Source organism: Saimiri boliviensis, chromosome 17 (assembly GCF_048565385.1).
Source record: "Saimiri boliviensis isolate mSaiBol1 chromosome 17, mSaiBol1.pri, whole genome shotgun sequence".
Taxonomy (NCBI): Eukaryota; Metazoa; Chordata; class Mammalia; order Primates; family Cebidae; genus Saimiri; species Saimiri boliviensis.
The window spans coordinates 33524015-33549827 of NC_133465.1; the positions used below are offsets into that span (position 1 = coordinate 33524015).

Consider the following 25813-nt stretch of genomic DNA (forward strand, 5'->3'; position numbering starts at 1 on the left):
AAGTGACAACTTGAATAACCAGGCAGCAAGAGGAGCCCAGTGGCCCCATGGAGATGGAGCATCCTCTAAGTTGGAAGAAGCCCTGGAGTCTTCCATTCCCACCTGCCGTATGGTAGTAAACAAAATAAGAAACCCAACTCAAGCCAAAATAGCAAGAGTGGGAAGGGAATCTAATGTCTCATGTAACTGGGCATTCTAGTTTAGCTGGCCTTCAGCATGGTGGGGCCCAAGAGGTCCAATAGTGTCACAGGAAACTGTTTCATTGTGTTCTCACTAACGTCCCAGGGAGGGCCTCTCCATGTGGCAATAAAGTGTCCACTGACAACTCTAGGGCTCCATCATCCCCACAGCTGGTCCTACCAGTGAAAGGAGACAACTTTGTTTTATAGAGTTGCAACAAAAATCCCAGAGAAAGCTCTCATTTGCCCAACTTCGATCACATGTTCATGGCTGAACAAATCACTGAGGTCAGGGCATGAAATACTTTGATTGGATGGCCTAGATCACATGCTCAGGTGGAAGAGTCACCCAAAACATATGGTTGCCCAAAGCCATGTTGAACAGCCAAAAAATTATATGTGCGTCCCTGACACTAATCTAACAGGAAGGGGCTGTGTTGCACAAAGGGAAGACTTGAGCTCTACAGAGGCTCTCTAGTAGATATCTATGACGTGACTTTGCCACTATCTCTATGTGACTTCAGACAAGATATTTTATTAATACTTCACAGAGCCTTAGATTTTTCAGATGTGATGAGAGGATGCAGTTCTCTGCTCTTCCAGACCCTAGAGCATGCTATGAGGGTGAAATGAGGAAGGACTGTTCTCCCCTAGAGAGAGGCCGAGGTGTCCTTCATCAGGAGTACAAGGGAGCAGGAATGTCCATGTTTCTACCACATCTCCAAGCTCCAGTGGGCTCTGTGCTGGAGCATGAGTTTCTTTTCCACTTACCACTCAAAAGAAAGAACAACTTTGCTTCCCACGTACTTGATGTTTGGATGCTGCCTCCTCCTACCACCTCCACCTGTTAGCCAAAAGGTACCATCTCTGAGCCCAGAGGAGGCAAAAGCCCATCACTCCTGTACAGAGTCCACGCCACGCAGCCATGACCTGAACAACACATCCACAATTAGCTAATGTGGATCATTTTCAATAGAAAATGAAGCATGAAATATGCAAAAATAATGAGCCCTTCACTGAAATTCCAGTAGCTGCTACACGGTAACCAATTCAAATAGCAGTTGCAATTCCTAGGGAGGAAATCCATTAATAAGAACAATGTTGGAATTGTTATGTATGGACTCTGAAACTCACTTGATAATTAATCCGGTCAATAAACATAGTATTAATCCTCCCACATTATAAAACTTAAATGAGGCTTTTATTGAAATATTGGGTCCAGTTTCAGACTTAGCAGCTAGTCTGAAGCAAATGGGGACATTGGCAACAGCATGAAGACCAATGCAAAAGCCAGAGCAAAGGACAGAAGACAGAGCCTTTCTCATAGGCCTAGAGGAGACCTCCATATCACCAGGTCCCCAGCATAACAAAAGCCCCAATATTAAGCCCTGGCTCGGATGCCCCATGCCAACAAGTGCCAAGCTTCCAAACAGTGCTCTTTAGAGGTCACTAATTATTGCTAATTATTGGTCTTCCCAAACCCATCTGTGCGCAATGGGTAGCAACACCACATATGTTTTCAGAGCTCACTCAGATTTTTCACTTACTGTCTTCCTGGAAACCCCTCTAGCTAGTAGAAGAGTGACATTGAAAGCATCAGGCTTGGGTGTTGGATCAGTTTCAACCACAGGCTCGGCCACTTACTTACCAGCTCTTTGCCCTACAGTTTGTGAAGGTCCTTTCCCAGTCTGTAAATAATACAAGTGCCTACCTTTCAGGGATTTTCTGAAGAATAAATAACAAAATAGGTGTTAGGTACTCAGCCATGTGTCTAACTGGGACCCATTGCTATTCATTTCTTTCACCCAAGGCTGGAGTTCCTGGTTCTCAGAGGCATACAGGTAACAAGTTGCTCTGCATGGAAGTCAGTTCCTCATGCACTCCTTTTTTTTTTTTTTTTTTTTTTTTCCAAGACAGAGTCTTGCTCTGTCACCCAGGCTGGAATGCAGTGGCATTTTCTTGGCTCACTGCAACCTCCACCTCCCGGATTCAGGTGATTCTCCTGCCTCAGCCTCCTGAGTAGCTGGGATTACAGGTGCCCAACACCATGCCCAGCTAATTTTTATATTTTTAACAGAGACAGGGTTTCACCATGTTGGCCAGGCTGCTCTCGAACTCCTGCCCTTGTGATCTGCCCGCCTTGGCCTCCTCAAGTGCTGGAATTACAAGCATGAGCCACCGCACCCTGCCCCTCGTGTACTCTACAGCATTCAGGCTGGAGTTGGCTCCTGATGTCATGAGGGCCTGGACTGCAGAATTAGGAAGCCTTCTGAGATGCCACACTTACTACATGCAGGCTATACTTAAAGATCCATCTTATGAAATGTTAGCCATGAGTTGACAACTGTTTAAACTGGATGGTGGTTACATAGGGGTTCATTGTACTGTTCTCTCTAGTTTGGTATATATTTCGTTGGTTTGAGTTTTTTTCTTTCTTAAGATCTATCTAAAGTGAGTTTATTTGGGTTTTTTAATTCCACAGCTAGGAGCAATACTGGCAAACTCATACCTGGGCATTTCTCTTGCCATTCTGTTGAGGAGGCTTCTCTGGGTTAAGTCGCCAGGACATTCCTGGTGGAGCTTAGATCCCGATTGTGACTGGCAAACTTTAGGAGAGCTTGCCACCTCCATTGTTTTAAGAGCACTGAGGAACATAAGTAATCCAAGTAGAGAATCTTAACCAAGAAACAAATTATTAACTGCTAACGGATGAAATGCAACGAGATTCTAATGATATATTTCCTAATTGTTCCTTGCCTCAGGTCATATGAGGAGTAACTGGTATAATTAAGAATAGAATGCAAGCCGGGCATGGTGGCTCAAGCCTGTAATCCCAGCACTTTGGGAGGCCGAGGCGGGTGGATCATGAGGTCAAGAGATGAAGACCATCCTGGTCAACAAGGTGAAACCCCATCTCTACTAAAAATACAAAAAATTAGCTGGGCATGGTGGCGCGTGCCTGTAATCCCAGCTACTCAGGAGGCTGAGACAGGAGAATTGCCTGAACCCAGGAGGCGGAGGTTGCGGTGAGCCGAGATCGCGCCATTGCACTCCAGCCTGGGTAACAAGAGCGAAACTCCGTCTCAAAAAAAAAAAAAAAAAAGAAAAAGAATAGAATGCAAGTTTTCTGCTTCTACACCTGGTGTTTTTTCTGCTACATATACAGATACTTCTGTATCTCCTGCCTCTAATCTGTAGCCATTATACCCACAAGCATAACAATAGCAACAACAAAAGCCATAGCAGCTAATATATATTGAGGATTTCCTCTGCCATGAACTCTGCTAAGCTTTTTAATGCATAATCTCATTTAATTCTATAAATACATTTCTAAAATAAAATAACTTTTAAAGAGGCTGATATCATTATCCCCATTTCACAGATGAGAAAACTGAGGCTTAAAGTCATGAAGTAACATTGAAGTAACTAAGTGTATACAGCCTGGGAATGGTAAGGTTTGGCATTCCACCTTGATCTACCCTGTGTGCATATGGAAGTGCCTGGTTGCTGCACAAGACTCCATAGTTTATTTCACAGTCTCTATAAGGCATTTGGGCTCTTTCCAATTTCTTCATTCTTACAAATGATGTTGCAATAGACATCCTTGTACAGGATTCTGACTCGTGTCTGTCTTTTCTGTTCAAGTATAAAAAGTCAGGGATTTTTGCTCCTTTTGCTTACTTCTTCTGAACTTCAGTACATAGAAGCAAGACTGGCATAAAGTAAAATCAATAAACATTTGTTGAATGAATGGATGGACAAATGGATTGATGGAAGGGAGGGAGGGGGAAGAAAGGAAGGAAGAAAAGGAAGGGAAGGGAGGGAGGGAGGAAGGAAGGGAGAGAGGAAAGAAGGAAAGAGGGAAGGAAGGAAGGAACCAGGGAGGGAGGGAGGGAGGGAGGGAGGGAAGGAAGGACAGACTGGACAGTTGGATGGGCAGGTGTATGGATGGGAATGGGATTAATTCTCCGACGTAGACACCCAGAAGTCTCTAGATCTTGCCCCCAAGAACCACACTGTTTAGGACAGTGGTCCTCAACTTTTGTTGCATCTTGGAATCTCCTGAAGACCTTTTTAAAAAATGATGGTAATCACCTCTGCAAATATTCAGATTTAACAGGCCTGGGATGTGACCTGTGCATTGGAATGTCTAAAAGCTCCTCAGGTGATTTCAATGTGCAGGACCACTGGACAAGGCAAAACTCTTATCATTCACAGAGGCACTTGTTAAAAAGCCAACTATATCTTCCCATTCTAAGAAGGCAGCCAGGCTGTTTCATTTCCTGGCTTTGAGCTTTTGAAGAACTGGAAGCAGAAGTCCTCCTGAAGACAGCTCCTCTCCATCTTTTGTGACATCAGGGTGGTGTCCCTGAGGCGAGAGAGGCGAGTGAGCTTCCCCAACCTGGAATGGGGAGGGATTGGGAGTCCCACAGCAGTCAAGGGACCTTTAGACCCTGGGTGTTAGAGTCCCACTCCCCAGACCTACAAAATCTGAATCTCTGTGTATAGAACCCAGAAAGCTATACTTTCAATAAGCACTCCAAGTGATTCTGATACACAGTCAAATTGGAAGAGGATTAATCTATAAAAATAAGTGAAGAGAGGCCAGGCACGGTGGCTTGCACCATCCCAGCACTTTGGGAGGCTGAGGTGGGTGGATCACCTGAGGTTGGGAGTTGGAGACCAGCCCGACCGACATGGAGACACCCCATCTCTACTAAAAATACAAAATTAGCCAGGCGTGGTGACGTGTACCTGTAATCCCAGCTAGTCAGAAGGCTGAGGCAGGAGAATTGCTTGAAACCAGGAGCTGAGATTGTGGTGAGCCGAGATGGCACCATTGCATTCCAGCCTGGGTGACAAGAGCGAAACTCTGTCTTAAATAAATAAATAAGTGAAGAGAGATTAGTTCTAATAAAATGAATCAGTCCAAACCTTCATTCTGTAACTCAAATATTCAAGAAATATTACGTCTTTATTTCCTTTAAATCTAATTAAACCATATTTTATGACTCAACCCCATGACCGTAGCAGAAATGCCACTGTCATTCACAGTTGCTTTGGATGGATTGTTACCATTTCATGCTGTGTTTTCTATTTCTTCTGGTTGTTCTTCTTGTCTGCCCACATTACTTCCTACCTATTATTGGGCGGACTAAATATATTTACCACACTTTCCTCTCTTATATTTAATATTTTTCCTTCTAACATTTTTTATTTTTACAGAGAATAACCCTCAATTTTCATATTCGTATTTAAACTTACATTGAAGTTACAAGTATATTTAAACTTTCAATATTTAAACTTACATTTAAGTTACAATTTCAACTTACAAGTAAGATGAAATATGAATATGAAAATTTAGGGTTATTCTCTGTAAAAATAAAAAATGTTAGAAGGATATACAAATATTTCATATTCATCTTTACTTACATTTAGTAATCAATATCTATATCTTCTCTCTGAACAGAACAAAATCCTGAGTATTCTTTTTTTTTTTTTTTTTTTTTTTTGAGAAGGAGTTTCGCTCTTGTTACCCAGGCTGGAGTGCAATGGCGCGATCTCGGCTCACCGCAACCTCCGCCTCCTGGGTTCAGGCAATTCTCCTGCCTCAGCCTCCAGAGTAGCTGGGATTACAGGCACGCGCCACCATGCCCAGCTAATTTTTTGTATTTTTAGTAGCGACAGGGTTTCACCATGTTGACCAGGATGGTCTCGATCTCTCGACCTCATGATCCACCCGCCTCGGCCTCCCAAAGTGCTGGGATTACAGGCTTGAGCCACCGCGCCCGGCCAATCCTGAGTATTCTTTACTTCCCTTCACCCCCTCCCTATACCTTCCCTGCCTCTTGCCTCACAATACTTCCTCTAAGACTTTAATTCCAGTTTGTTGTTACTCTTTGCAATCAAATGTCATTCATCTTAAAATTTCATTAGTTTTTTGCATACCATTGCATCTTGTGCCACAATGTCTTCTTCAATTCTTCTTTCATGTCTAGTAATTTTTTCAAATGGATTATGAGAAGTAAGCTTTCTGGGTCCTTGCTCAACTGAAAAATATCTTTACCCTCCAGGGCATTTGAGGCAAGGTATGTAATTTTCACTTTAAATTACTCTCCCTTAGAGCTTGGAGTACATGGCTCCTTGCATTCTCGTACTCAATGTTGTTCATGCTTGTTGTTTTACACAGACTCTGTTTCTCTGTTTCTTTTTTCTCTCTTGCTCTTTCTGAAAGATTCTATGATCTTTCTCTTTATCCTTGGTGATGCAAGATTTTTCTATGATTGGTCTGGGGTTTGGTGCATTTTTTACTCAATGTGTTTCAGCCTTTGGCACCTTCCAATAATAATTATAATATGATTAATGTTAATAGCTTTCATGGAGTTTTTTTCGCAAGGCCAGGCTATTCTGAGGGCTCTACTCAGGTAATACTTTACACATCCTATGCTAGATACTATCATTATGCCCATTTCATAGAAGAGAAAACTGAGCCACCAGAAAAGCATATCTGTCTTCAGTCTGGAAATTATTTCTTTTAGAGTTTCCTCCATTTCTTTCTCTCTGGTAATTTCCATTTGTCAGCTATTGGAAATTGGAAGTCGATCTCAATGTTTGATTTTTGTGCTTGGGCAGTGTGTTTTGGGAGATTTCCTCAGCTTGATGGTTGAGCTCATTGATTCCCCACATAGTTGTGATCTTTCTGAGACTGAGTCCATCTGTGGAGGCCTGCAACCACACCCATCATTGAGACAAGAAAGAGGCCACACTGCCTTGCCTGTTTCACCCTGATAGTTGCCCCCTGGCTCTCTCCTGGCCCCTGTTAGCCCTCTGCACACCCATAGACTCTTAACTCCCTTTTTTTTCACAGCAGTACTTGCCATTAATTCTATTCCACTGCTTTCCATCCTCTAAAGATTTTTTAAAATAATGTCTGCTCCATCAAGGACATGCTTCTTGCTTTAAATGCTACCATGAATTGTTTATACCTTTTTATCATTTCTAGGGATTTGGATCAAAAAGATAAACAAGTGCTTAGTTCACCATTTGACCCAATGTCCTTCTCTTAGATGCAAAGAGCAGAGACTCTGGTCATCTTGAGAAATGGGGATTCACTCAGGAACATGGGTAGCAATGAGGTAGACAGGTGTCTCCGACTTGTGGCCAGGCCTTCCAGGGAAAATAGACATGACCTGGCTGCATCTCAAAGGCCCTGGAAAGCCCTTTAAGAATGGGAAAGGAGGCTGGGTGCAGTGGCTCACACCTGTAATCACAGCACTTTGGGAGGCCAAGGCAGGCAGATCACCTGAGGTCAGGAGTTCGAGACCAGCCTGGCCAAGGTGGTGAAACACTGTCTCTACTAAAAATATTTAAAAAATTAGCCTGGCGAGGTAGAGGGCACCTGTAATCCCAGCTACTCGGGAGACTGAGGCAAGAGAATTGCTTGAACCCAGAAGGTGGAGGCTGCAGTGAGCCCAGATTGCGCCATTGCACTCCAGCCTGGGCAAGAGAGCAGAACTCTGTCTTAAACAAAGAGAAAAGAAAAGAAAAGAATCGGAAAGCTGTGCAGAATTAAGATCCTCTAATGGTGGTGTATCAACTCTTCAGCTCCAGAAGCTGAGGATGGCAGCTCTAATCCTCCGCCACTAACTCTGTCTCTCTGCTTCTCCTCCTGCTGCCATCTGATGAAGTCCTCTGTACCCTGACTATAAATTTCTGAGAGGAAAAACCTGATTGGTCCAGTTAGTCATTATTATTCTTGTGGCTTCCATATCCCCTCAGCCTGACAAACCCATTGACTGACCACCTTGAGATTCAATGCCCATGCAGATCCAATTAGTCTGAGCTTTTATGGTGGGAGACATGTAGTCCCTATATGGAACCCCTTGAAGTGAACTGTGGTTGAGGCTGGTGCTCTGAGATTCATCCTTTCCAAAGCAATGTCTAAGGATCCTCCAAAATATAACTATCCGGAGCCTGTGAGAGTGTCTGCAGGCTCACAAATAAGCCCAACTCATCTTTATGAAACTATCCATCAGGAAAAAAGAAATGCTCCTGATTCTCATTTGTGATGGTTAATTGTATGTGTCAACTTGACTAGGCTACAGGGTGCCTAGATTAAACATTGTTTCTGGGTGTGTCTGTGAGGCTGTTTCTGGTTGAGATTAGAATTAGAATCAGTGGACTCAGTAAAATAGATTGCCCTCCCCAGTGTGGGTGAGTACCATCCAGTCATTGAGGGCCTGAATAGAACGCAAAGGGAGACGAAAGAGGAATTCATCCCTTTGGCTATCTGCCTGCCTGCTTGAGCTGGGACATCAGTCTTCTCCTGCCCTTCAACTGGGACTTACACCATTGGCTCCCCTGGTCTTTCGGCCTCTAAACTCAAACTGGAACAACGCCCCAGCACCACAAGCTTTCCTGGGTCTCTAGTTTGCAAACCAAAGACCGTGGAACTTCTCAGCCTCCATAATCATGTGCATCAATTCCTCATAAATATATATATATTTATGTATGTATAATATATATTTCTGTTCTTTTTTTTCCTCTGGAGAACCCTGAACAATACACCATTGGATCAATGTTCCCCAAGAAATCAGCACCTCTACAAACACAGGCAGTGAACTCCATGATGAGGATTTAGCTGATGTAAGGGAAAGTTTTGGGTTAGAAATACCAGAGTTAATAACCCCAAGAAAGATGCTACAATGCTTCTGAAAAAACTCACAAGCAGGGTAGCTCTCTGGTTCATAATACCACACTCTTCTCTAGGAATTGCCCAGTACATCGTATTAACAGTACGATGGCTTCAAGACCGCCCCTCTCTGCTCTGTACTTAGCCACAGATGATTGGTTGACACAGGGTTGAACACCTGACCCACGCTAGGCTAATCAAAAATCTCTTTCTCCGCTTTAGCATGTGAAACTTAAAAGAATATCCTTAACTAATATAGGCCCCACCTCATGGCAGAAACCACACGGCCCGGCCTCTGTTGAAACAGACAATCTGCAAAGAAGTATCCCAATTGATGATAATTTCTGATGCGATCAATCTCTTTAATCCACGCCCTTACCACTGCCCAAGCCATGACCCTAGCTACACACTGGCCTTGACTCCAGCCCCTGTTCAGCCTATTCCTGGCCAGATGTTGAACTTGGACCCTGGCTACAGAACTAAATCCTGACCTGGTCAGAGGTGATTCTATGCCCTCATCACAAACTGAGTCTGACCCCAGCAACACACCAATCCCTGGCTCCCTCCAGTCACCCTGGAAACATATGCTGTTGTCACAAGCGGCCATGGTATGCAATGGTTTCCCTCCACACAACTGAAGTTACTGCTAGTTTACCGCAAAGCAGCCAGCTCAGGCCCTCCTCCCCATATTACTGAGGATGGCGAATCTCTAGATCTGTTGCTTTGACTCTGGGCCCAGATGCTCCTGGTGGAGTTGCATCCTGGAAACATTCTCTCACTGTGGGATGCGATGCCCAGGACGACTGCCACAATCTGTTCTTTGACCTAAAGGAATATGGCATGAGCTGGCCAAGCTCAGACTCACACAGCCTCTCTGCAAGAAAACCTAAGCAAACACCACTGGTTGGAATCATCTAAGGAAAAACCTGATGATTATTCAGTTAACTAGAAGCCCCTCAGAGTCAGCTCCAGCAGCTCTCTCTTCCTCGTACCAACACATACTTGTTTTCAAGATCTGTCCATTCTATATCGCCAATGCTCCCCCTGTGAACTCCTTCTCTCCATCTTCACCCTATCCTTTCTTGGTACAAGCTGGCACCCACAGCCTCCTTTCTAACTGAAATTCCTACCTCCAGTCTCACCACCTCCTCCTTGACCCTCACCCCAATTCACCAAATATACTTGCAAAAAAATCAAATACATGCTCATTCCCTTCTGCTCATCAACTTACCTGTGGCTTCCCATTGCCCTCCAGGTAAATTCCAACTTCCTGGGCATGGCTTTCCAGGCCCTTCATGATCGGTCCTAAAGTGTGCATCTAGTGAAGAATAGAGCTTATTTCTCATGCAGACCATTTCTCCCCAAGTGCTCACGGGTCTCTACTCAAACCCTTCTGTGGGGGAGATGATGGCTTTGTTGTTAGAATCTGTCGTTTCCTACGGCGGAGCATGGTGGTGGTAGGGGGAGGGGTTATAATTATACGTACATTGCAAATTAAAGCTGTTATTAATCAAAGCAGCCCTAAAAACATCAGAAACATAATGTGACGTCTCAGAGCTCTTTTCCCGCTGGCTCCAGTGAAGATCCAAAAGGAAGCTGACCTTTTCCACAGCTGAAATATAAATGTCAGAATTGCATGGTGCCATCCTTCAATTACTGTCACCTTGAAAGGGGAGAGCGCTGGAGGCCTCACACTTAAGTGTTTTCAATCACAGATATATTTCAAACACTGTCTCCTTGCGAGAGGAGCACTGTGCTCTGGAAGCTGGTGCAGCCCCCACTGTGGCTTCTGTGTCATGTGCAATGACCCAGAAAGTTAGGAACTTAAAAGATGATTTGGAGTTGATCAGAACTGCCCATTTAATCTCCTCCTGTTCTAACAAACTAAAGATTTAATTATCCTTCAATTGCTGTTTACAGAAGCACCACAGAACAAAGATGCCTCCATCAGGTATCTCTTAAATACAGGTAACTGTAGATTGCTTCTCCCTTTACAAAATCAAGTTTTTATTGTGCAGCTTCAAGTAATGGGGAAAAAAAACTTTCCTTCCAGCCATATTTCTAATCTTCATTCAAAGTCTCCATTCAACAAGAAGGCAGAGAGGTTTGAGTCCGATAAGCAGGAAAAAGCAATTCAACATCAAGACAGATCTGATGCTATGGTATTTATAGAACACACATATCACATTAGCATCTTCCCATGTTATAATATAATATCTTCATCTGTCTCTTGTAATCTATATTTACAGAAGGGATTTTTTTCCCTCTGCACTTAATTAACAAGGAGTATTATTGAATTTTAGTTATTATAAAACATGGCCAATCAATATAATTCTCTGTTCCTCTTTTTAACAGAACATCCTGGGTCTGATTTGAGCTGGGAAGTTCAACCCCATCACAAAGAGGAGAGTTGTAAATTCAACAGGCCTTACTAGGGAGCTTTGCCTCACTGTGGCCATCCTCCGCAGCCAAATACATTCTGCCTCCAAGTCCAATGGTGCCAGAACCCTGGGTGGTCATCAGGGTGGTTGGAGACAATGGGCAGCCTGACCCATGAGCTTCACCAGCTGGTGGCTGGCTTATATACTGTCCCATTACACTCGGACACATGGCAGAACTTGTCCCTGCCTTGGAGCCCAGTGACTCAGATTCTTCATCCCCAGCCCCAGAAAGCAGGAAACAAGCATAGCTGGGAGGAAGATGCTTAAAGGGGAGACGTCACTCATCCTAAACCCATTCTCCAAAAGCCTTTCCCATACTTCAAAGGTTGATGTGGTGATTGTTTAGAGTGCAATGAAAAGACTTTAGAGGAAACAGCCCAAAACAAGACTCTGAACCATGCCCAGTCCTTCCTCACGTCCACACTACGAGCAAATCCATTGGTTATACCTTGAAAATATACTGATACATGCTGCATTTACAATGGATGGGTTCAGTCTCTTGGTAGGTGCCAGCCCATATACACTGGGTTGGATGTGGCCTAATCAACAGGCATGGCAGAGCCAAGAAAGGGTCTCAGGAGGGGGTTTGGTCACTCCCTGCAAGTACACGCAGCCCCCAACTCTGCGACATATAAAAACAAGAAGGATATTCATACTTTTTGAGATGGACAATTGATATTTTCTCAATTTTAGGCAAAGTCTGAAAAAAAGTTTGTTGTTGTTGTTGTTTTTGTTTTAGATGAAGTTTTGCTCTTGTCACCCAGGCTGGAGTCCAGTGGCGTGATCTTGGATCACTGCAACCTCCGCCTCCCGGGTTCTCCCGCCTCTGCCTCCCAAGTAGCTGGGATTACAGGCATGAGCCACTATGCCCAGCTAATTTTTGTATTTTTAGTAGATGCGGGGTTTCACCATGTTGGCCAGGCTGGTCTCAAACTCCTGACCTCAGCCTCCCCAGTGCTGGGATTACAGGTGTGAGCCACTATGCCCAGACAATAAAAGCATATTAAGAAAAATGTTGTTATTCACCTCAATTATATACTGTTTTTTTAAGTGTATTTGCTCTGCCATAAAGCTTTAAGAGGAGTCCCGGCCAGGTTTAGTGATCACACCTATAATCCCAGCACTTTGAGAGGCCAAGGTGGGTGGATCATGAGGTTGAGATGGAGACCATCCTGGCCAACATGGTGAAACCTGGTCTCTACTAAAAATACAAAAATTAGCTGGAGTTTGCAGTGAGCCAAGATCACACCACTACACTCCGGCCTGTGACAGAGCCAGACCCCATCTCAAAAAAAAAAAAAGGTGAGTACCAGCACCATTTTCTTCCAGATTGCTAAACCTAAATTCTCCTCATATAGAAAGTCAAGAGGCAACGAAGATCGCAGTGGACAGAACATGATTAAATAGCAAATACTCGCCCCGACACACACACTCACACACACAGCTGCACCAAAAGAGACTGTTTACTGTGCTAAGTAATCCACATTTCTATGGATTCAATGAGAAACTGGAGAGGGAAAAATTCCCTTCCATCACTGCTAAAATCCAGGTCACGGAAATACAGACCCAGAACAGAAATGCACAGGCCAAGACAAGGCAGACAGCCACAGTGCCAGGAAAGCAAAGAGAGTTTGTTCCAGATCAAGATGTGTGACGGGGCTATGTGGCGGGGAGGGCTTAAGAGGCAGAGGGACATGCCTGATGATGGCTGCCCTGCCCAAAACAAAAACAGTGAGCCACGGAAATGTAGATTTTCCACTTGGTGCCTGAGCTGGAAGCCATCAGCCACATACAAAGAGTTTAAGTTTGATTCAACTCAGCAAACATTTACTGGGCATTTACTGTGTGCCAGGTGCTGGCAGCAGCCCAGCAAGATACATGTGTCTGTCTCTGGCCTCAGACAGCTCCTGGTGAAGGTGGAGAGATAGAGAACATTTTGGTGGCAGTCCGGTGTGGCCAGGCTCTGATCCACACGGTGTCTAAGCTGCTGCAGTGCCTGTGGCCATCTGGTCTTCCTAGCACAGCCTGGGGGCAGGACACCAGGAAGAGGATGCCTGAGATAGACCCAAAGAACCCCCTTTCTCTGGACGTAGTGTTCCTAATTCCTGATTGTTGCTGGATCTGTAATTGACAGCAGACCTTGTGGTATATCACTTGTAGTTGAATATGTAGATGAGTATGTTAACTGTACACTGTTTTATGGTACGGATTCAAGGTTTAGATCAATCTCAGTTAACCCTTTGGCCAAAGGTGACCTCCAGATCAACGTCAGACAAGATAGGCTGGCCTCGAACTCCGGACTTCAGGTGATCCACCTGCCTCGGCCTCTCAAAGTGTTGAGATTACAGGCATGAGCCACGTGCCCAGCCAACGAATGCATATTTAGACATTAGACAGCAGCAATCTAGGGCTGGAACTGCAAGTGAGCAGCATGTATCAGAATTTCTAGAGGGCAGGACATGGAGTTGGAGGTACAGATGGAGATTGTCATGGATGTTCTCCAAACATCACTCACCCCGCCACAAGAAAACTCTGCTTCTGGGGGACTTTCCAGTAGCTCAGGGCCAGAGGAGTACAAAGTTCTGCACGCACTCCTCAAGTGGGCTAGAGAAAGCCTGTCATGGGAGCCAGTCACTCTGTGCCCCTTCCCTCCATTCCCACTGCCACCTCCTTAGTCTTCTCTCTCTTACACAGTTGCCATCATCTCCTGAGTCTTCTTTTCCAGTCCTGCTCCCACACTCCCTCCAGAGGGATGGAATCGATGTGCTGACCAGGTGGGGTTTGGAGCCATCCCTGAGTAGAAATCTGGAGACACTCTCAGCTCCTCTGCCTGGCTTTCCATGTCCTCCAACTCCAGCTTCATCTCCCACTGTTCCCTTCCGTACCCTGGCCTCTCTTTCCCGGGCCACCAGCCCTTGCCTTCTCAGAATTTCTTGCAGTCACCTCTCAGAGACCACCTCCTTGTAGAAGTCTGCCTAGATTTTACCCCTACCCTCGCTGGAGGTAGCCTCCCTCCCTCTCATACAGGACATACCATGTTTTTACCTTGTGCTACGATGATCTATACTCCTGATTTATCTCCCTCATTGAATTCCTTGATATTGTTTCCTACCCAGTACATCATACAGGGATTTAGCAAATGTTTTTGGATTCAATAAACCCTGTTTTTCAGGTTTGATGCTACTGGTGTAACTGATATAACTACTGTCTTAGGATTTACCTTCCCTGAGGGGCAGCCTGGTCTAAAAGTTATTCCATTGCACACTGGGTGAGGGGCCCGGGCGGTGAAGGAGAACATTGGGATGGGCAGGTGCCACTCCTGGCAGCTTGCTCCCCACAGCTCTTCTAAAGCCAGGGTCAGACCATGAGCCCTGGGTGGGAGGTCCATCATCCTAGACTTGATCAAGCCTAGAAGGGCTTGCGTTCTCAACCAAGGCTGGTCCTCACCAAGATCATCCCCAGTGACCTGCCCTCCCTAGTCATCCCTCCTCCCACATGCTACACCCTATACATCTTGCAAAGCTGGTGTCCCCTGTGGCTCCTTAACTGCCATGTCTCTCTGATCTCTTCTTTCTCACACCATAGGTATGTGAGCATGGTGTGGGAAAAGAGAGGTCAGAGAGACATCCGGCCTCTCAAGGTGCATGGAATTTACAGTCCTGGTGACATGATCGTTCCATATGTGAATCCGGTTTGCCCCTTTAGTCCCATAATGCCAGGATGTGCATCTTTCACAGTGGCCTTTATGCTCTCCTGAATACTTGGGGTATACGTGCACATGTGTGTCTGTGTCGTGTGTGTGTGTGTGTGTGTGTGTGTGTGTGTGTGTGTGTGTGTATGCGCGCACGCGCGCGTTAGGACCAGGGCTTAAAAACACAGAGCTCCAGGATTTCAAGGACCACATTTGGTTCAGTTATTTTCTTTAATTATGGCAAGCTAAGAAGAAAAGAACAGCAACGTGCATGCTCTGTAGCTGGACATACTTCCCACAGTCATTACAGCAGAGGAGAGTGGGGCACAGCTCCTCAAATGGTCCACCTGTCCCTCAAGAACCACACTCCATGGTCAACCCTATCCTCACAGGGAGAGCCACGATTTCAGTTTGGTAAAACAATATCCCATTAAATTAATGTTGTTAATTTGAATTTTATTGATTTCATCGTTTGCTGTTCTATAATTTGTCCATTTGTTTTGCTTTTATAGTCATATGAGAGCCATCAGCAGAAAGATTTCACACCGGCTTTCATGTTGGTACATATTTAAATACCGTTATAATAGAAATTACTTGTATCAACAAAGAGGGAGAAGTTCTTTGAAAGTATTTTTATTTCAAAAGAAGACCCAAGCTTTGCTAGGATCTGAGAAATATTTTATTTAATGTTAGATTCCCACAAGAGGATCAAGAGCTCTCAACTCCTCCCAACCCCAGTTGACTCCTCCATGAGAAATCTGCTAGTGGTTTTCCCAAGAGGCTACCTCTATGTGCAACTCAAAGATATATAGTGTGTTAAGGCCAGAGTGTTGCTCTCTGAATGACCCGGAAGCATCTGGGACCCAGCTTCTGCTCATTTGCAAATGAATGGGACAAAGTCATGTCCACTGGAAACTTGCCTGAGAAACCATCTGAGGACCCCATTGTGGGTCCATCATTCTGAGAAAACATGAGCTGTGAAAGACCACAGGACAGATTCAGAAGACTCCCTTGAACTTTCTTCCCCAGGGAGTGCTGGCACTTCTCTCTATGCCTGATGCCAGGAAATACAACCATGCCCAAGAGACTGTGTTTTCTTTCTTTTTCCCCCACAAGAAGAAGATATGGAGACACTATGTGGTTACTAAAGCTCTTAGCAGAGCACCAAGTTCCTGGGCAAATACCACACAGCCATTTATCTTTCACTTCACTGAATTTTCCATTTTAATTTGTGTATAGGGTGGAGTGTAAAGACGATAGGAAAATCTCAGTGAATGCATCAGGGAGGCTGTTATAAGCATGGCTATAACCTACAAGCCTGGGAAAGTCAGGGTATGTTTAATCAGCCACAGAGTGTACCCAAGGACTGGCTTCCTATACTTCCCTTTGCAGACTCATCTCTTACTTCTTTTCTCTTTTTTTTTTTTTTCTTTGAGATGGAGTCTCTCTCTGTTGCCCAGGCTGGAGTGTAGTAGCGTGACTTTGGCTCACTGCAACTACCACCTCCCCGGTTCAAGCAACTCTCCTGTCTCAGCCTCGGCCTCCCAAAGGGCTGGGATTACAGGCATGAGCCACTGCACCCGGCCCTGGCCTCATCTCTTACTTCTTTCACCTTTCCTGCTACATCCCAGCTCCAGCCTCTCGCTCCTCTTGGGGCCTTTGTACCACTATTCTTTCTGCTTAGAAGTTTCTCTACCCTCTCTGTACTGGCTGAAACCTGCTTGTTTTTTAGCCCTTAGCTGAGATGGTATTTCCTTCAGAATCTTCCCCTACTCACACCAAAACTGGAATTAATGCCCCTCTGCTGTGCCCCGTGGGACCCTGTGTGTACCCCCCTTAGAAGTCATCACACAGTGGTGCCATATTGTTCTCTCCCCACCAGACTGCAAGCTCCTCAGGGGCAGGCCCTTGAAGCCCTTTAGATTCCACAATGCAGCATGATACCCAGTATACGCAGGTACTCAGGGAGGCTTTTTGAATGGATGGATGGATAGTTTCAGAAGAAATGCTTATCACTAGACAAAGAGGATAGCAGTGACTCTGTGGTGTCAGATGTCCCCTTTCTCCCCTGCCTCTTCCACTATCAGATCCACTGCTTCTGGGCACCCTTAGCTTGCTGCTGTGGGTTCTGATCTTCATTCCCTAAGCAAGAAGCACTCAAGTAGATAGAGATACAGTCTCTAACCCATCAGGCCTCCTGGCATACACTCCAAATTCCCCTCATTGGGCTAATCCAGTATCTAAAGGAAATTGCTAAGCCTCCACCTCCGCAACACAGGGCTCTCAATAGGTTTGAATGGCAGATGATGAAAAATAGTACTTGGGGCCCAAGCTGCTAAGTGCTGCCAAGTTTATAGGTGTCGTCTTCTTGTTTCTTTCTCTGATCATTGGCCATTTGTACCCCAACTATTTTTTTTAGAGATAGAGTCTAAATCTGTGACTCAGGCTGGAGTGCAGTGGCCTGATCATAGTTCACTGCAGCCTCAAGCTTCTGAGTTCAAGGGATCCTCCCACCTCAGCCTCCCAAGTAACTCCCGGGGTTTACTATGTTGCCCAGATTGGTCTCAAACTCCTGGCCTCAAGTGATCCCTCCACCTCAGCTTCCCAAAGTGCTAGGGTTATAGGTATGAGCCACCATGTCCTGCCATGCACCCCAATTTCTCATAAGAATGGGGCCTGAACATGGTTTTGCTTGACCCAGCTCTTCCAGAAGCCAGCCTGGAGAACCTGCTGCCAGGGCAGACTTGTAGGTGACTGCCAGGATAACTAAGCTTTGCTGTCTCCAGATTCCTCACCTTCCCCAGTTCATACATCTTGGAATCACTTCCTGGTAAGATAAGAAATTCCTGCTGGGCATGGTGGCTCACGCCTGTAATCCTAGCACTTTGGAAGGCCAAGGTGGGCAGATCACAAGGTCAGGAGATTGAGATCATCCTGGCTAACACGATGAAACCCATCTCTACCAAAAATACAAAAACAAAAAAGTATTTGGGCATGGTGGCGGGCACCTGTAATCCCAGCTACTTCAGAGGCTGAGGCAAGGAGAATCGCTTGAACCTGGAAGGCGGAGGTTGCAGTGAACTTGAGATTGCACCACTGCACCCCAGCCCAGGCCACAGTGTGAGACTGTCTGGGAAAAAAAAAAGAAAGAAATTCCTCTACCTTTCTGCTTTGTGGCCTTACCAGGCTATCTGAACTCCAAAGATTAATCCTTAAGGGTACGGTTACCAAAATCCACTCTGTCTATGAGGCAGGTGAAGGCCAAGTCAGGGCCTCTACTATCTAGTGTCTTTTCCCTGTTGTTTTTCTGTGTGAGCACAACCTTGTATCTCTTTTTCTAATCAACAACAGTATAGAAAACCTCCAATTCAAGCTATTAAAGTTCGTTTCTCTGCCTCTAACATTCTACTAGAAAATGAACCATAATTTGAAGCACACAGTAAAAAAAGTAATCTTTCCTTTTTAACATCCAAGCTCCTTCATTTTCAAAGAAAGCCAAAGGCTGTTGGATTGGATTTTGCTTTTTACCAATTATACATTTTGCCTCAAAAGCTGCCCAGAGTACAAAAAAGAAGTGAGGGTGTTCACACTTTGAAGATGAATCATCTCAAAAGCTGGCATAACCCCTCCACCCATGTTCATCACTCCAGTCTTGAGATAAATGCTCTGGTCATTAATGAGTATGCATAAGACAGGCTGGAGTTATGACTAGCATTTATTTACTGCACTAAAGAATGTCCTCTATTAATGACAACAGCTGTCGGTTTAATAACCCCAGAAAAGATCATTAAATTCCTTCACATTTCCCAGAAACAGATGGAAGAATTGCAAAAAGGTTCAAGCATATGGGGAAACATATTGGAGCCAGCAGCTCCAAAGAATAGCCAGAAAACTGATACTCTAATGGGCTGCTCCACACAGCATCACCTGTGGGGGTGCCCATTGGGAGCAGGTGTGCTCCCTGCCTTGTGGGGATTGTGGAAACATGGTGAGGAGCAGTGTCAAGACAGGTGAGCCCTGAGTGCACTAGCTTGGGCTGGAAAGACGGCTGCCTGAGTTTGTGGGTTGTTGTGAAGGCTAAGAAGGTGACTAACATCAGCAGCCCTTAGCTGCAAACCTACTTTGCTGCCTTGGTGATTGCTAATGCCACCATCCCTTGGCAGAATAGACACATTCATTTTTCCATGCATGCTGTTTCTGGTCACTGCACACTTACTCCAATGCATACAGACATACCCAGGCATTCAACAGATAGCCTAATGCCCTTGCAGACAAACTCCTGAAACATGCATCAGTCAACTTATTCTGCTGAAGAAACCTCCCATAGTCAGAGCCTATCAGCTTGGTCTTGAGTTCAGAGTCAGCAGACTTGTCTACTTTTCATGCATCCAGATGAAGGAAGGCATTTCAAGACCTCTGAATCAAGTGCTCGGGTGATTCTGTCCACTTAGAGAGAGGGAGAAGTAACCATGGAGGAAATGTAGAGTTGCCAAAAAATTATCTCCAAAAAAAAAAAAAGGTTACAGGGCCTGATGGTTCTACTAGTGACTTCTTTCAGACTTTCCAGGAAGCATTAATTCCCATTCCAGATAAACTGTCCTCATGCATAGAAAAATACGGAAAGCTAAGCTCTTCATTCCATCGAGGAGGCATGGTCTTGATAACACTTATATAGCATAGAAAGAAAAGAAAACTAAAAACCAAGTTCACTTAAAAATGTAGACATAAATTCGTGCATAAATAGTGGCAAGACAAATGGGAGGCTTCATACAAATATATAAATTCATATTCTTTGAGGTTTGTATGAAAGGTTTAATGTAATAAAATTAATATAGAATATATATGTCATGTTTAGATGGAAATATTAAATATTAAAAAGATTTATAATATACTTTTCTCAGATTAATTTATTTGTGTTATGAGTTAAATTGTGTCCTTCCAAAAAAAGATATGGTGAAGTTATTATCACCAGTACCTCAGAATGTGACCTTATTTGGAAACAGGGACATTGCAGATATAATTAGTTAAGGCGAAATTATACCGGAACAAGGTAGGTCCCTAATCCAAGATGACTGGTGTCCTTATCCGAGGGACACAGACACAGGGAGAAGGCTGCGTGATGAGGGAGGTGGGGTGGAGAGAGGGAGCTGCAAGCCAAGCAACGCCAACGATTAATGCTGGTTTAACACTGTGGTCAGCAAACTACAGCTTATGAGCCAGAATCCAGCTTGCAGCCTATTTTTTGCAACCTGTGAATAAGGATTTTCTTTTTTGAGACAGAGTCTCGCTCTATTGCCCAGACTAGAGTGCGGTGGCATAACCTTGGCTCACTGCAACCTCCACCTCCCAGGTTCAAGTGATTCTCCTGCCTCAGCCTCCAAAGTAACTGGGATTACAGGCAACCTGCCACCACGCCTGGCTAATTTTGTAGTTTTAGTAGAGACAGGGTTTCACCATGTTGGCCAGGCTGGTCTCAAACTCCTGACCTCAGGTGATGTGCCTGCCTCGGCCTCCCAAAGTGCTGGGATTACAGGCAGGAACCACTGTGCCCGGCCAAGAATGGTTTTTATATTTTATATTTGTGTGTAAACAAAAGAAAAGAAACAAGAAGGAGGAGGGAAAGGAGAAGAAGGAAGAGGAGGGAAAAGAGATTGAGGTTATATGTTGCTCACAAAGCAACATATTTACTGCTTGGCTGGTCACAAAACAAATTTGCTGACCCCTGGTTTAATACAACCCTAATAAAAATCCCTATAGATAAACTGAAGTTGATTTGGAGGAAGACACAGGTGAAATTCTTAGCTAAGAAAATTTTGGGTTTAAAAAAAAAAAAAGTAAGGAGAGATTATGCTCTGAGAAATTTAAGTATAAATCTACAATAGTTTCCCACCCCTGAGCCAGCACAGGTGGGAACAGATCGGAGCCAGTGGAATGGGCTCCTGCCACGGCCCAGAACACGCCATCCTCATGCTTCCGCCTGGTGGACATCGACGAATTTGACAACAAATGTGTGGACTAGCAGGAAGCAGCAGAGGCAGGCCTGGAGTGGGGTGGATGAGCTCCCATGGCAACAGTACATGTTTCAGGCGTTCCCTGCAGCCTTGCAGAACTCTCTCTTCAACACCAAGAATCAAGCTGTGAAGGAACAAGCCCAAGGTGTGGTGCTAAAAGCACTCACAGAGTTCAAGAGCAGAGAGACTGGGCGGGTTGTGCAGTTGCTGGACAAAATCCCAGCACTTTGGGAGGCTGAGGCAGGCAGGTCACAAGGTCAGGTGTTCAAGACCAGCCTGGCCAGCATGGTAAAACCTGTCTCTACTAAAAATACAAAAAAAAAAAAAAAAAAAAAAAAAAATACGCCAGGTGCAGTGGCTCACACCTGTAATCCCAGCACTTTGAGAGGTAAAGGTGGGTGGATCACGAGGTCAGGAGTTCAAGACCAGCCTGGCCAAGATGATGAAACCTCATCTCTACTTTAAAAAAAAAAAAAAAGTTTTTTGTATTACTGTATTCAGACAAAAACAGCCTTGACTTGTCAATGAGGCACATTGACATAGGCTTTGAGAAGCCCACAGAAAACCATGCAGTGTTACTCCAGGTGCATGAAAAGGCCTTAGCAGTAGGAGGATTGTGCTCCATTATAAGAGTTCTTACAGCAAGAAAGACTGTTTAAAAGAATAAAAAGACTCCAAAGACACATGCACATGTATGTTTTTACTGCAGCACTATTTACAATAGCAAAGAATGGGAACCAACCCAAATGTTCCTCAATGATAGACTGGATAAAGAAAATGTGGCATATATACACCATGGAATACTATGTAGCCATTAAAAAGAATGACGTCATGTCTTTTGCAGGAACATGGATGAAGCTGGAAGTCATCATTCTCAGCAAACTAACACAGGAACAGAAAACCAAATACTGCATGTTCTCACTCATAAATGGGAGCTGAACAATGAGAACACATGAACACAGGGAGGGGAACATCACACACTGGGGCCTGTCTGGGGGGGTGGAGGTGGGAACAAGGGAAGGGAGAGCATTAAGACAAATGCCTAATGCATGCAGGGTTTAAAACCTAAATGACAGATTGATAGGTACAGCAAACCATCATGGCACATGTATACCTATGTAACAAACCTATACATTCTGCACATGTAACCCAGAACTTAAAGTAAAATTTAAAAAAAAATACAAAATAAATAAATAAAAAGACTCATTTTATCTCAAGAAGAATTCTGATGCCCAGGCTGGTGAAAAAGGGATGGACAATGGACCACCTTCTTGGGAACTTCCAACTACACTATTTTAGGACATGCATCTGCTGAAATGTATTTTATTTTCAAGGTGGAGAGAAAAATCATCTGTTTCCTAAATCCTGTGCAGGATCTGACAGTCTGACAGTCTGTGCCCTTGTCTTTGCATACTGCAAAACTGACATTTTGGTTGTACCAGAGTGGCTGGTTGGCACCTGTGTGCGCTGGTGGGTGGCAGGGGGGGATGGTTTGGGCAGGTGCAGATTCAAGGACTGTGGTAAAAGGGAGAGATTGTTTTCTGATGTGGAAAAAAGCCAAGGGTTTGTATAGACATCCCATCTTCCCAGAGGAGGCGGACACTCTTTGCCTCATTGTAAAGCTCTTGCTGCATCAATAAGGCTCTTGGCTTATCAGGAAATAAAAAATCTACAATAACTAAAACAGAAGGACTCTAAGAAAAATACTGGCATAAAAATCAATGAAATCTGTTGCATCACCCTTAAATGGGCTTAATTCATAATAAGAGATAAATATATATTATTGGAAGTATCCAAAACTTAAGGGAATAATTATAATTTTTAAAATACTGGGGAAAATAGTAGTATGAGAAAAATAAATTATTAGATCACTATATCACACTATATATCAAAATAAATTATTGGCTAGTTAAAACAATTGAACGTAAAAAAAAAAGGAAGAAATACTTAAGCAATCTAGAAGACAATTTTCCAAGCACAAGGTAAAGAAAAAGAGCTATAGACATTTTCAAACTTCTGTACCTCAAAAGAATCATAAACAAAACTGAAACGTAAATGACAAGCTAAAAAAATTGACATAATTACGACAGAGAAAGGATCGATAACCATCATATATTTAAAAAGATCAGTAAGAAAAGCACTAATACTCTAATAAAAATATGAGCAACAGACAGACTCCAACAACTCACACGGGATATATAATTGGCTAAAATATATATAAGAAATAGTCATCTTCCTTGGTAATTAAAAAATGCACATTTTAAAATGAGAGTTCATGTTTAATCTATCAAACTGGCAAGAAAAATTTTTTTTTTTTTTTTTTTTTTGAGACAGAGTCTTGCTCTGTCGCCAGACTGCAGTGCAGTGGCACAATCTTGGCTCACTGCAACCTCCGCCTCCTGGGTTCAAGCGATTCTTCTGCCTCAGCCTCCCGAGTAGCTGGGACATGTGCCACCACACCTGGCTAATTTTTGTATTTTTAGTAGAGACGGGGTTTCAGCATGTTGGTCATGCTGGTCTCAATCTCTTAACCTCATGATCCACCCGCCTCAGCCTCGAAAAGTGCTGGGATTACAGGTGTGAGCCACCACGCCTGGCCTTAAATACTCTGTGTTTGGTAGGGTCCAGTTGAGGACTTTTATACATTAATCTTAGAAGTATATAAAAACAATGTCTCTGGACAGCAATTTTGCAGTACAGTCTGTTTGCTACAGCATAAGCTTCTGTAATGAGAATGAGGACATAAGTGATTTGCAGAAAGTTAAGGACATCAGTAGAACCCAGAGGATGCATTGCTTCCTACGTAATTCTTCCCAGAAGGCTGTGTTTTAAATCACCAAGTATCAACAGCTGAACTCAATGCCCATGCCCTGGGATGAGCAGGAGAAGCCCCAGTGGGGTGCAGTTCATGCTGCCTGTTCACCCACATTCTTTGGCTAGAGTTTCCCACTTGTTCTGCCATGAAAGTACTTATCATCTGATAATTCACCACCTTTATGCATTTTCTCCTTGTCTCCATAACCCAGCATCTCCTCTCCAATTCTTCTTTATATCCCTTTCCATCAAACAACTTTTAAAAGTCCAATCTGTAATGTAATTGTTACTCTATTTATTAGAAATCTAATTAATTTTTAAATAGCATTTTTATGAGGCTTGTTATCTTTTGTTAGTGTTGTGGTTACAACATAAAATAAATTTTGAGTAATTTATTTTCCCCATAAGTCATGTTATTTTCAGTGCACAGTTTTGCAGAACACAATATTTTTTAGCATTTTATATGACATATATACACATATATATCGACTTATTGTAGTACACCTCTATATGATTATCAAAAGCCTAAAATAACTAACTAGCAATTTCACTTACAGCAATATACATACAGGAAAAAAATCAGGTGCACACAAAAATTTACACATAAGTGTGTTCATTAAAGAGTAACTTATAAAACTGAGAAATCAGAAAAAATACAAATGCATAATACTTGATTGAATACCCGATACTCCATCTAGAAAATGGAATCTATGAGCCATTAAAAATAATCTTTTCGAAGAGTGCTTAAAGCAATAAAATTTATCATAATACATCATTAAGGGGATAAAGAAGTCTGTAAAAACAAATGCCACCGAATATCATCTAAATTCTACAATATAAATTACTGAATTATGTATTTCCTGTCTTAGATATGACAAATATATAAATATGTATAGCAAAATATAAATAACAGTAGATAAGACTGTGGGTAAACATTAATTACCTCCGTGCACTTTCATACATTTTTCTAACTTTTCTATCATGAACATATTGACTTTGATAAATAAAAGAAAATGAAGATTATGTTTCAAATAAATAAAAATTTAATGGATTCTTTATGAAACAGAATGGTAGCAAAAAAAAGTTGGAGGGAACAGGACAGAAATGGAGAGAGGACTGGGGGAGAATGAGGTCACCTTAAGTTTCAATCCCAGGCCTGTCTCCCAGGAGCCCCAGAGACTAGCAGAAGAAAATCCTCGGGGCTATGGAAATCCTCAGGTAATTCTCAGGCAAACCCTGTGCCTACTTTCCTGAGCCAGTAATGCCTGATTCTCCAGCTTCTCTCTCTCTTGCCCCAGGCCATGAATGGTCTCTCTGACCCCCTAGATCTACTCACTCACCAGATTCCTTTACCCTTGGGTCAAGCCCTTCAACCCCTTTAGACATATCTCAGCTCAGCTGCAGCCCAAGAGCCAAGACTGCCTTATCCACTCCATTCCCCAGAAGCCAGGTGGTCCAGGGCAGGCCCTATATAGAGTCACTGGAGGAAAGCCTCCAACTCCATTCCTGCTCCCCACCCTGTCCTGCAGGAGCAAGCATTTCTTTGTAATTTATAGAAGGAATTGATGATCCAGGCCCTAGTGGAGTGTCAATACAACCTCCAGCAGTGGCACAGGACTGCTGGCAAGAGCCAACAGACTTGAAAATGTCTTGAGGCTGGATGGATGGCTCAGTTATCATTCAGGTGAACCATCTCTACCTACGCCCACATGGGAATATAATATTGGGATCAGACACACCCTGCTCCCACACCCATGCCTTGGCACTATAAAGCTCTTCCCACCCACCCAGGGCAGGAGCAAAAGAGGTAAATCAATGGAGACAAAGTCAATGGTGATTTTAATAAGAAATTAACTTGAGTTATAAAGAATAACATAATGGCTCATTTCCAGCAGCAGGGTAGATTTGATTGTCCTGAAGGACCTCCCCAAGTGAAACTACTAAACGGTTGAATAAAATATTTTTTAAAATCTATTTAAATGCAT

General features: G+C 43.7%; 1 protein-coding gene and 1 long non-coding RNA gene across 2 annotated transcripts in view; one reads left to right on the plus strand and one right to left on the minus strand.

Moving 5' to 3' along the window:
- The window catches only part of LOC141581711 (uncharacterized), a 64332-nt gene that overhangs the window by 26378 nt on the left and 12141 nt on the right, over positions 1–25813 (minus strand). The window lies entirely within an intron of this gene.
- Positions 13772–21673, plus strand: LOC120366818 (actin-related protein 2/3 complex subunit 5-like protein). Its single transcript, XM_039476246.2, is given in 6 exon segments — positions 13772–13911; positions 14898–15003; positions 20957–21045; positions 21047–21217; positions 21263–21270; positions 21516–21673. Coding segments are annotated over 6 exon segments (672 nt in total).